Genomic DNA, 11683 nt, shown 5'->3' with positions numbered 1-11683 from the left:
ATTTCTTTCCTATATACTTCACATCTAATTCATCAGCAAAACTTGGGCAATGGCCTACCTTCAATACATATTCCAAATCCACGTATCTCCAAGACTTCCACTTTGATCTAAGACCTGAGGCCGGTTTTTTTTTAGTTCTTTTTGGAATGTAGGCATGCCCACTGGTTTCCATATTGTCTATGGTTGCTTATTTAAAAAAAAAAAATCATTTATTTATTTTTGGCTGTGCTGGGTCTTTGCTGTTGAGTAGACTTTTGTCTAGTTGAGGGATTGGGGCTATTATCTAGTTGAGGGAGCAGGGACAACTCTCTAGTTGCAGCTCCTTATTGTGGTGGCTTCTCTTATTGCAGAGCATGGGCTTTAGAGTGTTTGGGCTTCAGTAATTATGGCATTTGGGCTCATTAGTTTCAGCTCCCGGGCTCTTGAGCACAGGCTCAATAATTGTGGCAGACCGGTTTTGTTGCTCTTAGAAATGTGGGATCTTCCCAGACCAGGGATTGAACCTGTGTCTCGAATCTATCCACTGAGACAGCAGGGAAGCCCTGTCCACTGTTGCGTTTGCCTGTTCTATGACAGTTGTGACAGTTGAGTAGTTGTGACAGAGACCACAGGGTATGCAAAGCTTAAATATTTACTGTCTGGTCCTTTGCTAAAACAGTTTGCCACCCCTTGGTATGCTGGACTGATTGATGGCCCCAAAGATATGAGGTCATAATCCTTGGAACTTGTCACTTTCACCTCATTTGGATAAAGGATCTTTGTAGATGTGACCAAGTTAAGGACCTTGAGATGAGGGAGATTATCCAGGATTGTCTGGGTGGTCTCTAAATGCTGTCACAAGTGTGCTTATAAGAGAGACACAGAGGGGTATTTGAAACACATACACGGGAAAGGGCAACGTGAAGATGGGACAGAGAAAGGTCTGAAGGTCTGCCTCAGAGATAGGCATGGTGACCACAAGCCAAGGATGCCGACAGCCACTGGAAGCTGGAAGAGGCCAGCAACGGATATTCCCTGGAGCCTCTGGAGAGAGTACAGCCCTTCCGGTACCTTGATTTGGGCTCAATGAAACTGTTTTCTGACTTTAAGCCTCCAGAACAGTAAGAGAGTAAACTTAGCTTGTTTTAAGCCGCTAAGGTAATTAGTTACAGCAGCCACAGGAAAGGGAAAGTGCCTTAAACCACTGTCAAGTCTTGGTGATTGCAAGAGTCTCCCAGCCAGTCTCTCTGCTACCTCACTTGCTCCCTTGCAGTCTGTTTTCCACATCATGGCAGACAGATCCTTTTATGACACCACTGAGATTACACTCCCAGCTCAGTGTCCTCCACCAGCTTTCTACAACCTCCAGAATAAAACCCAGAGATTTCACCATGGAACTCAGTCCTGTGTGATAAAGCTTTAGCTTCCTCTTTGGATTCCTGTCCCAGAGCCCTTTGCGAATGATGTATCCCAGTTCCTGCTGCACACCAAGTGTGCCCCTGCCCCAGGGCTTTTGCACTTGCTGTTTCCTCTGTCCAGAATGTTCCTCCGCCTGCTGTAACTGCCTGGCTCCCTCCAGCTTCCTTCAGGTCCAAGATCTTGCTTCCCTAAGGCAGCACCCTCCTTCTTCCTCCCTCTCACACTACTTTATTTTTCTTCTAGCATTTTTCTTCTCTAACCTGTGATGATACATATGCTTGTTTATCGTGTCTCTCCCACTTCCACATCAGCTCCATGAGGCCAGGATTTTTGTCTGTTTTCTTCACTGTTGTATCCCCAGCGCCTTGAACCAGGGTCTGGCACATCAGAGGCACCCAATAAATACTGCTTGGCTGAATGTACCTGACGAACAATTTAAACAATATAAAACTAAGAGTGAGCTTTCTATTTTTTTTTATCTCATCCTGAAAGTTAACTACAGGCAATAGACTTCTTGCTATTCTTCCAGAAACTTTTTTTCTGTATATACAAGAATATCTATATAGACAATGAACATTGTATCTGTACGCACACAAGAATCCTATGTACTATGCCCTGTGCCTTCCTTCTTATCAGTGACACATTTAAGCTGAAGAACCTTCCATAGCAGGACATATGGATTTACCCTGACCTTTGGGCTTCCCCCGTGGCTCAGCTGGTAAAGAATCCACATGCAGAGCGGGAGACCTGAGTTTGATCCCTGCATTGGGAAGATCCCCTGGAGAAGGGAATGGCTACCACTCCAATATTACGGCCTGGAGATTTCTATTTTTTTTTTTTTTTTGTCAGGGATGTGAATGGAGCCTTCACAAACTGATATTTTTATACCCCTTTCCCCCCTTTATTTACACGAAACAAAAGAAATAGAAAAAGGAGTGCTTGGTACCACGTGCTTTTGAGGTTTAAAGAGGCCTTAATAAACACGCTGTTTCGGTCGTGGCAGGGGATTGAAAACATTTTTTAATAAATACCGCCAGAAGAATCTCCTGGAAGGGAGACTGAAGTCACTCTCCCTCCCCAGGAGCCCTGGGGGAAAAGGGAGACGGAAGATAATGCCCCCTACTTGCACGTGAAATCTCCCTTACTCCGCTGACCAACCCTCCGCCTGATATTACGGCCTGGAGATTTCTACGGACTACAGTCCATGGGGTCGCAAAGAGTCGGACATGACTGAGTGACTTTCACTTTTACTTTAAATGGCTGTGTAATATGCCACAGCTTAAGACACAAAGAAAATTACCGGGCTGGCCAAAAAATTCATTCAAGTTTTTCTATAACATGTTACATTACTTACTTCATTTGAAAAATGGAAAAGATGACAACGAAATGCCTCTGAGTCTACACTTTTTTTTCTTCAAATTTTCTTTGGTAGATAGCATTGGTGTAATTCTTCTCCAGCCCTGGCTTCTTAGCGACCATCAAAGACAATAGTGCTGATGGAACAGCAGCTTTTTCCTTCAGGTGTTTTGACAGATCGTTTTGCTTTCGACAACTAAACAAAGTTTCCCTGGGAGATGGAGAGTCAACATAAATGATGTTGGAAAGTGTTGAGGCAAATAAATGAGGAAACAGACAAAACAGAGCCCTCCACATGGTCTCACCAGGCTTCAGTGGTGGCTGGGCAGGGGGGACCTTGAGAAACCTTACCATCCCCATCAGCCTCCTGGAAGCATCCCGAATAAACAAGACAATGCATGTGAAAACTGGGCCTTGCTGTGCAGACACTAAAGTCCCTTCTCTCCAGTCATACTGCTGCCCCAAGTCCTTGTTCGGTAGGGATTTTGGGGGGCTCCACAGATGTCTTGCTGGGTTCCAGGAAGCAGAGGTGGCATCCTGGTCTTATAAATCTATTGACTTTGGAAGTCATTACACACCCATCTGAACCAGCCAAGCCCCATCTCTTTAATCTTTTTCCTTTTTAGAAAAAAAAAAGCATTTCTTTGGTCCTGAGTTTGGATTGAATAAAAGAAACTATACAGTTGTCATACCAGAAGGCTCAAGAGGGAGAGGAAAGGCTCTAGTTTAAAAGGGAAAGTCTAGAAAAAGCTGGGTTGACTTTTTAAGTAGGGTATGGAGGTGAGATACACTCAGTCAAAGGCATTGAGCTGTAACTCCAAGGGGGGTCTCTAGACAGCAGGTGCACTCAGGTATGTTTTATGCAATAGCTGGGTGATAGGGAGAGATTTTATGATTATAGCTATTGTAAACAACATCTCTTTTTTAATTGAAGGATAGTTGATTTACAATGTTGTGTCAATTTCTGATGCACAGGAAGGTGATTCAGTTATATTCAATACATATACAGACATTCTTTTTTAAAATATTATTTTCCATTGTGGTTTGTTGTTTAGTTGCTCAGTTGTGTCGCTTCTTTGCGACCCTGTTTACTGCAGCATGCCAGGCTTCCCTGTCCATTGTGGTTTATCATAGGATATTGAGTATAGTACCCTGTGCTATACCATCGGACCTTATTGTCTATCCACCCTATATATAATATTTTGCATCTGCTAATTGCAAGCTTCCACGCCATCTCTCCCCCACCCTACTGTCTGTCCCCCTTGGCAACTGCAAGTCTGTTCTCTAGGTCTGTGAGTCTGTTTCTGTTCTGCAGATAAATCCATTTGTGTTACATTTTAGACTCCACATATAGATAATATCATATGATATTTGTCTTTCTCTTTCCGACTTATTTCACTTAGTATGATCATCTCCAGGTCCATCCTGTTGCTGCAAATGGCATTACTTCATTCTTTTATATGACTCAGTAGTATTCCATTAAACAACATCTCTTGAAACCCCTATTGTGATGGATAAGGTTCTTGGTTTTGATACTAAAAGGAAAATAAAACCAACCGAAGTGGTGTGGTTGGTCCTTAGACCTACTGTCCATTCTTACTACACTTACGGAACATTGAACAAGGGAAACCGCATATTCATTTCAAAATTTCAACAGATTCCTGGTCCACAAATCAGAACTTTTATGTTCAAATCACATTTCAAATGACCTGAAATTCAGGCCTACTAGGCCCAGATAGCTCCTTATATTGCAGGTATCTGACAAATCTTTACTCTTGTATGCTAATGTTAGATATTCTGGGATAGCAATAGCTGACAGATTTCCTGAACAGATGTGGGGAGGCTGCAAGATGAGGGTTTGCAGGGTAGGAAAACAAGGAATATTAGTGAAAGGTTACTTTTAAGAAGCTCACAAGGGGATTTCCCTGGCAATCCAGTGGTTAAAAGTCTGCCCTTCTACTGTAGGGAGTGTCATTTTGATCCCTGGTTAGGGAATCCTATGTGTTGTTCAGTGTGGTAGAAAAAAAAAAAACAAGCCCACAAGTTTTTATTATGTTTTATCTTGAAAAGGCAGTGGGACAAGGGATATCTCTGTAGTATTTCCTAAAATTGCATGCAAATCTACAATTACCTCCAAATTAAAAGAATTAATTAAAGGAAAGGCAAGGGGAGAAAGTTTTTGAAATTAGGACTGTAAAATGTTATTGCTTTTCACAATGCAGCCCCTTCAAATCTAAGGAAGGCATAGACAGAATAATTATTTCTTCCTCATCCTGTGTTGGTGAGTTGCCCTTATAGGAGTCATTAAGCTCTCAGATGGGTTCAGTTCAGCCCTAGCTTTCCTCTTCCATCCCAGTAACATGGAGCTTCACTAACGAGTTGAAGGAAGCAAGTCCAAGCATTTCTACTATTTTATTAACTTTTTATTTTGTATTGAAGTATAGTTGTGGTTCAGTTGCTCCGTCGTGTCTCACTCTTTGAGACCCCATTGACTGCAGCACACCAGGCTTCCCTGTCCTTCACTATCTCCCTGAGTTTGCTCAAACTCATGTCCATTGAGTCGGTGATGCCATCCAACCATCTCATCCTCTGCCACCCCCTTCTCCTGCCTTCAATCTTCCCCAGTATCAGGGTCTTTTCCAACGAGTCAGTTCTTGGCATCAGGTGGCCAAATTATTGGAGCTTCAGCTTCAGCATCTGTCCTTCCGATGAATATTCAGGACTGACTTCCTTTAGGATTGACCTCCGTGCTGTCCAAGGGACTCTCAAGAGTTTTCTCCAGCACCACAGTTTGAAAGAATCAATTCTCTAGCATTCAGCCTTTGTTATGGTCAAAGTCTTACATCCATACAAGACTACTGGAAAAACAGTAGCTTTGACTATATGGTCCTTTGTCAGCAAAGTGATATCTCTGCCTTTTGATACGCTGTCTAGGTTTGTCATAGCTTTTCTTCCAAGGAGCAAGTGGCTTCCAGTTTTATGGCTGCAGTCACTGTCCACAATGATTGCAGTATAGCTGATTAACAATGTTGTGATAGTTTCAGGTGGACAGCAAAGGGACTCAGCCATACATATACCATATCCATTCTCCCTTAAACTCCCCTCCCGTACAGGCTGCCACATAACACTGAGCGGAATTCCCCCAAGCACTTTTATTATTATCATCAGCAGTAATAACAAACAGTCACTTTTAAGTACTTCAGCATGCTGACCAGGAAAGGACACTCTTTTACAAGTATTTTTGAGGTAGAAAAGTAACTTCTTAATATTCCCATTATTCATGTATGTCCATCTGGTCCTGGACAGTAACATCCTTTCTGGGAAGAACATTAAGGCCAAAATGGGCAAGGATTCAGATGGTGGGGTGTCCAGCGTGTGTTCTGACTGCTCTCCTTTCTAACTGGGTTCTTAAAAAAATTTTTTTTAAATTATTTTTAAAAATTTTTGGTTGCACTGGGTCTTCGCTGCTGCTCGTGGGCTTTCTCTAGTTGGGGCAGTCGGGGTTACTCTCTAGTTGCTGGTGTGCAGGTTTCTCATTGTGGTGGTTTCTCTTGGGGAGCCTGGGCTCTAGGCACGCAGGCTCAGAAGCTGTGTTACGTGGGCTCAGCTGTTGCAGCTCTTGGGCTCTAGAGCACAGGCTCAGTAGTTGTGGCACATGGGCTTCATTGCCTTGGTGGGATCTTCCTGGACCAGGGATCGAACCCATATCTTCCACATTGGCATGTGGAGTCTCAACCACTGAATTACCAGGAAGCCCTTCTAACTGAGCTTTTTTAAATTTTTTAGCAACACAGGCCACTTTCCCTACTGAAAATACCCATCTCTTGGTTACCCTCCTGGGCAAAGACAAACACCAGCTATTATGGACTGAATGCTTGTGTCCCCCTCCCCGCGCCCCCCAAATCCATGTGCTGAAATTCTACCTTCCACATGATGGTATTAAGAAATGGGGCCTTGGGGGGGTGATTAGGATTAGATGAGACGATGGTAGGGGGGTGCCATGATGGGGTTAGCGCCCTTTTAAGAGTCATGAGAGGGTTCACTTCCTCTTTCTGCCATGTGAGGAGCTCTCTGACTTCAACTTCCAGCCTTCAGAACTGCGGGAAGTAAATTTCTGTTGCTATAAGCCACCCAGTCTTTGAAGCTTTGTTATAGCAATTGGAATGGTCTAGGAGACCAGCCAACCAGTCCCCCTCCCCACAAAACATCTCATTCTCCAGTGCAGAGGCTTTCAAACTTGTTGGTCTCAGGATATCTTTCCATTCTTAAAAATAATTGAGGACTCTGAAGAACTTTTTTTTTTTTTTTGTAAATATTCATTTACTTGGTTGCATCAGATCTTAGTTTCAGCACATGGGATCTTCTTTGGGTCATTCGGGATCTTTTGTTGTGGCATGCAGGATCCATAGTTGTGGCTCACTGACTTAGTTACCCGGTGGCATGTGGGATCCTAGTTGCCCCCACCAGGAATTGAACCTACATCCTGTGCATTGCAAAGTGTATTCTTAACCACCGGACTACCAGGGAAGTCCTGAGCTTCTGTTTTGTGATTTACTTGTAGTGTATGTGCTGTATAGACATACAAAATATTTTATTAGTTCATTGAAAATAGAAACCCATTACACATTCAGTTTTCAGTCACTCAGTCGTATCCGACTCTTTTCCACATCTCAGACTGCAGCACGCCAGGACTCCCTGTCCATCACCAACTCCTGGAGCTTGCTCAAACTCATTTCCATCGAGTCGGTGATGCCATCCAACCATCTCATCCTCTGTCATCTCCTTCTCCTCCTGCCTTCAGTCTTACCCAGCATCAGGGTCTTTTCAAATGAGTCAGTTCTTTGTATCAGGTGGCCAAAGTATTGGAGTTTCAGCTTCAGCATCAGTCCTTCCATGAATATTCAGGACTGATTTCCTTTAGGATTGACTGGTTTGATCTCCTTGCTATTCAAGGGACTCTCAAGAGTCTTCTCCAACACCGCAGTTCAAAAGCATCAATTCTTCAGTGCTCAGCTTTCTTTATGGTCCAGCTCTTACATCCGTACATAACTACTGGAAAAGCCATAGTTTTGACTAGACGGACCTTTGTCAGCAAAGTAATGTCTCTGCTTTTTAATATGCTGTCTAGGTTTGTCATAGCTTTTCTTCCAAGGAGCAAGCATCTTTGAACTTCATGACTGCAGTCACCATTACACATTAACATCCATCATATTTTTTATAACTACATTTTCCTAAACAAAAAATTAGCGATCAGAGTGGTATTGTTTTATAGTTTTACAGGCTGGACTTGAGGCCCAGGTGATAGTATCTTCTCCTGTTTCCCCATTGCACTTGACCTGCTGTTTTTCACATATGTCAACCCCACTAGGCTTTACCCCTTGGAGGGATACCATCTTATTCAACTTCACATCCTCAGCATCTAACAGTGTCTAGTCTCTAGTGAACATTTGAAAGAATTATTTTAAATTTAAATATATATATTTATTTATAGTTTTTAAATTAAAAAAATTTTTTTTAGGCCACACCATGAAGCAAGTGAGATCTAATTCCCTGACCAGGGATGGAACTGGCACCCCCTGCATTGAAAGCATGGAGTCTTAACCACTGGACTGCCAAAGAAGTCTAGATTTAAACATATATCTTAATTATAAAAGCAGAGACATTACTTTGCCAACAAAGTTTCATCTAGTCCAGGCTATGGTTTTTCCTGTGGTCATGTATGGATGTGAGAGTTGGACTGTGAAGAAGGCTGAGCACTGAAGAATTGATGCTTTTCAACTGTGGTGTTGGAGAAGACTCTTGAGAGTTCCTTGGACTGCAAGGAGATCCAACCAGTCCATTCTGAAGGAGATCAGCCCTGGGAGTTCTTTGGAAGGACTGATGCTAAAGCTGAAACTCCAGTACTTTGGCCACCTCATGCGAAGAGTTGACTCATTGGAAAAGACTCTGATGCTGGGAGGGGTTGGGGGCAAGAGGAGAAGGGGACGACAGAGGATGAGATGGCTGGATGGCACCACCGACTGGATGGATGTGGGTGTGGGTGAACTCCGGGAGTTGGTGCTGGACAGGGAGGCCTGGCGTGCTGCGATTCATGGGGTCGCAAAGAGTTGGACACGGCTGAGCGACTGATCTGATCTGATCTGATAGTTATATTACAGAAAATAGAGACAATAAGAAAAACCACTCACAATCTCCCAAATTTCATTTTTTGGGTGTTTATCAAGTCTTTTTTCAAAATGCAGTTTTTTCCTACCTAGAATTACATCACATGTAACAGAATGCCATTTTTCGGAAAACTATCTCTCCCCCCAGCCCCCGCAACTAGCAATGAGTAAATTTTCCTTTCTGTTTCTAATGTCTGTGACTACCATGATGTTCTCTTGTATAGATACAACATGATTTACTTATTAAACATCCAACATTAGCACATTTTCCTTGTTGTAATAAATACGGTGATCCTGTGAAGAATACCTTCACACATATAGTTTTTTTGGCATTTAGTGTTATTTCCTTAGAATAGATTCCCAGAAGTAAGATTACTGGGTCAAAAGATGCAGACGTTTTTTATGGCTTTTAATACATACTGTAAAATTGCTTTTCAAAAGGGTTACATTAATTTTCAACGCCACCGGCACTTCTAAGAATATGCTTCACCACACAAATCGTCAACACAGGTGCTATTAAGAATGCTAATCGATAAAATGTTATGCCCTCGTTGTTAAAATGTTGTATTTTTTGACCCTCATAAAATGAAAGTTTGTTGAAGAATTAGTCTCTAAAGCAAAACTTTTTTGGGGGGAACATTTTTATTTCCGGGAAACAAGAAATTTTCACTTGAGAAAACAAGAAAAAGAACACATGTTGTTACAACTGGAGCAAAATTCACTCTGACAGTCAACTTGGTGCCAAAATACTCAAACGAGGACCCTGCGCAGCTCCTGCTAGTTGTCACCTACGGGTAGAAAAGGACAAAATAAAATGTAGAGGATTGAAAGGTTCTCACTGCAAACTGTACAAGATCCACACAGAGGGGTTGGAGCTCTGCTTTTCATTCAACTTTTCTTCTTCTTTTTTTTTTCAAACTTGGAGCTTTCAGCCCTCTCCTTTGTTTCCGGTACTACCTGCCCACGTGCACAATTCCTGAATTTTTCTGCGACGGGGCATTTTCATCTTTGCCATTTCCTCTGGCTTTAGGCTTCTCTGTGCAGTGTGTGTTGGTTTTCTAGGTGTGGATGGATTTGCAGAGAAGCTGCAGCGGTGTGTCTGTCCCTCCCTTCTCCCTCCCAGGATGGCCCGTAACCCGCTTCTGGGTTCTCTCTCCGCGACTGAAACCTCGCTGGTCTCCTCGTCTTGCACCGGGCGTGAGTGCGGTGGACGCTGGAATATTCGCTCGGGAAAGCCACGAATGTGAGCCCAGGATGGAAGCAAACTTGGCTCGCCTCGCCCTCCGAGCAGGCTCGCCGAGGATCAACGTTTCTCTAAGATTTTGCTCGGCAGCCTCATCCTGGGACAGGCATCTATGAGTCATCGGCTCTGCGGGTCACATGGCCAACGTGACCAAAATAAAGTTTCAGTATTTTAAGCCGCTAGAAAAGGGGACAACGGAGCACACCGGGGGCGGGCGACAGCGGTCACAGGCTGGCCGGGCACCCGCGCGAGGGGCCGCGGCGGCGCGGGCCGAGGGGGCGGGGAGGGGAAGGGGCGGGGCCTGGCTGAGACGCGCCCCACCCCCCACGGCCCGCAGCGACGCCCGGACTCCCGGGCCGGCGGACCGGCCGGCTCCCGAGCGCTGCGACCGGCGGAAGCCAGCCCCGAGCCCCCACGGCTCCCGCTGCTCCCCGGAAGCGGGAGGCTGAGGGATCCCGGAGATCCCGCTGCATTCTCCACTGCCACCGGGACCCCACGCGCCGGCAGCGGCTTCCCCGGGAACGTCCTTCAGCCCCGGGAGCACGCGGGAAAAGCCCCAGCGCGCCAATGAACGAGCACCTTCCTCATGACGGTCACGCTCGGGGGCGGGGCTTCCCTTCGCCGCTCCCGAGTTCCGGGAACCCCCTTTGATTGGTCTGGACGGTCTGGGAAACACTGTAGGAAGGCCCAATCAAAATGCCACGTCTCGGCCTCGAGGAAATATTCCGTGTCGGCCCCTTTCTGATTGGGCAGTTGTTTCGGGCTCTGGCCACTGGAAAGCTTTGTTTAGGTCTGGAAGGCGGGCTTTCCTGGGAGTGGGTGGGGAGGGGGCGTTGAGTCTTGACCAATCCTTTCATTCCGTTGGGTGGTGACCAGCCAATGGGCCGGATGGATAGGACGCTCCTCCCGGAGAGTAGTGAGACCCCTGGTGCGGGGCGATTGGTGGTGGGAGCGATGAATGGCAGCCGCGCGGCCCAACGGGTGCAGTGCGTGGGCCGCGGGGCGGGGCCAGGGCGGGTGCGCGGCGGCGGCGGGGTGGCTGGGCCGGCGGCGGCGGCGGTACGAGGCGCGCGCTCGGGGTCCCGGTCGCGAGGAGGAGGAGGATGTGGCGCGCGGAGGGGAAATGGCTGCCGAAAACAAGCCGGAAGGTAAGAGCTGGAGCGTGAGGGGCTGGGGGCGGCGCGGCGGGCAGCGGGACCCGGCCCCGCCGGACATCCCGGGCATCGGCGGCGCCGGGCGGGAGCGCGGGGGCGCGGCGGCGGCGGCGGCGGCGGGCGGGCGCCCCGGGCCGGGGAGGGGGCGGCGGGTGGGGGGGCGGAGCGCGGCCGGGTCCTGAGGTGACTCGCGGGGCGGCGGAGCGCGGCGCCGCACACCCCCACCCGGGGGCGGGCTGGGGCCGGAGGGGCGGGGGGCCGGCGGGCGGGGGCCGGGCCCAGCGAAGAGGAGGAGCCGCGGAGGGAGGGCCGGCGCCTCCCCCACCCGGACCGGGCATCCCCGCCGCTCCCGGGCCCGGCGCGGCCCC

The 11683-nt window shown here is 46.9% G+C and overlaps 1 protein-coding gene across 4 annotated transcripts in view; it reads left to right on the top strand.

The window, feature by feature from the left end:
- The first annotated feature begins 11104 nt into the window (after window positions 1–11104).
- CAMTA1 (calmodulin binding transcription activator 1) overlaps window positions 11105–11683 on the top strand; it is a 993257-nt gene continuing 992678 nt past the window's right edge. The window contains exon 1 of one of the 4 annotated variants that reach the window (XM_027565019.1): window positions 11105–11309. In XM_027565019.1, coding sequence (XP_027420820.1) covers window positions 11120–11309 — 190 coding nt within the window. In that variant the 5' untranslated portion in view covers window positions 11105–11119. The remainder of the gene's footprint in view (window positions 11310–11683) is intronic. The other 3 variants (XM_027565026.1, XM_027565020.1, XM_027565021.1) reach the window with 3 other exon arrangements.

This window comes from Bos indicus x Bos taurus, chromosome 16, assembly GCF_003369695.1.
Source record: "Bos indicus x Bos taurus breed Angus x Brahman F1 hybrid chromosome 16, Bos_hybrid_MaternalHap_v2.0, whole genome shotgun sequence".
NCBI lineage: Eukaryota > Metazoa > Chordata > Mammalia > Artiodactyla > Bovidae > Bos > Bos indicus x Bos taurus.
The sequence above is the reverse complement of the archived record's forward strand: the minus strand, read 5'-3'. Positions and strand labels throughout refer to the sequence as shown.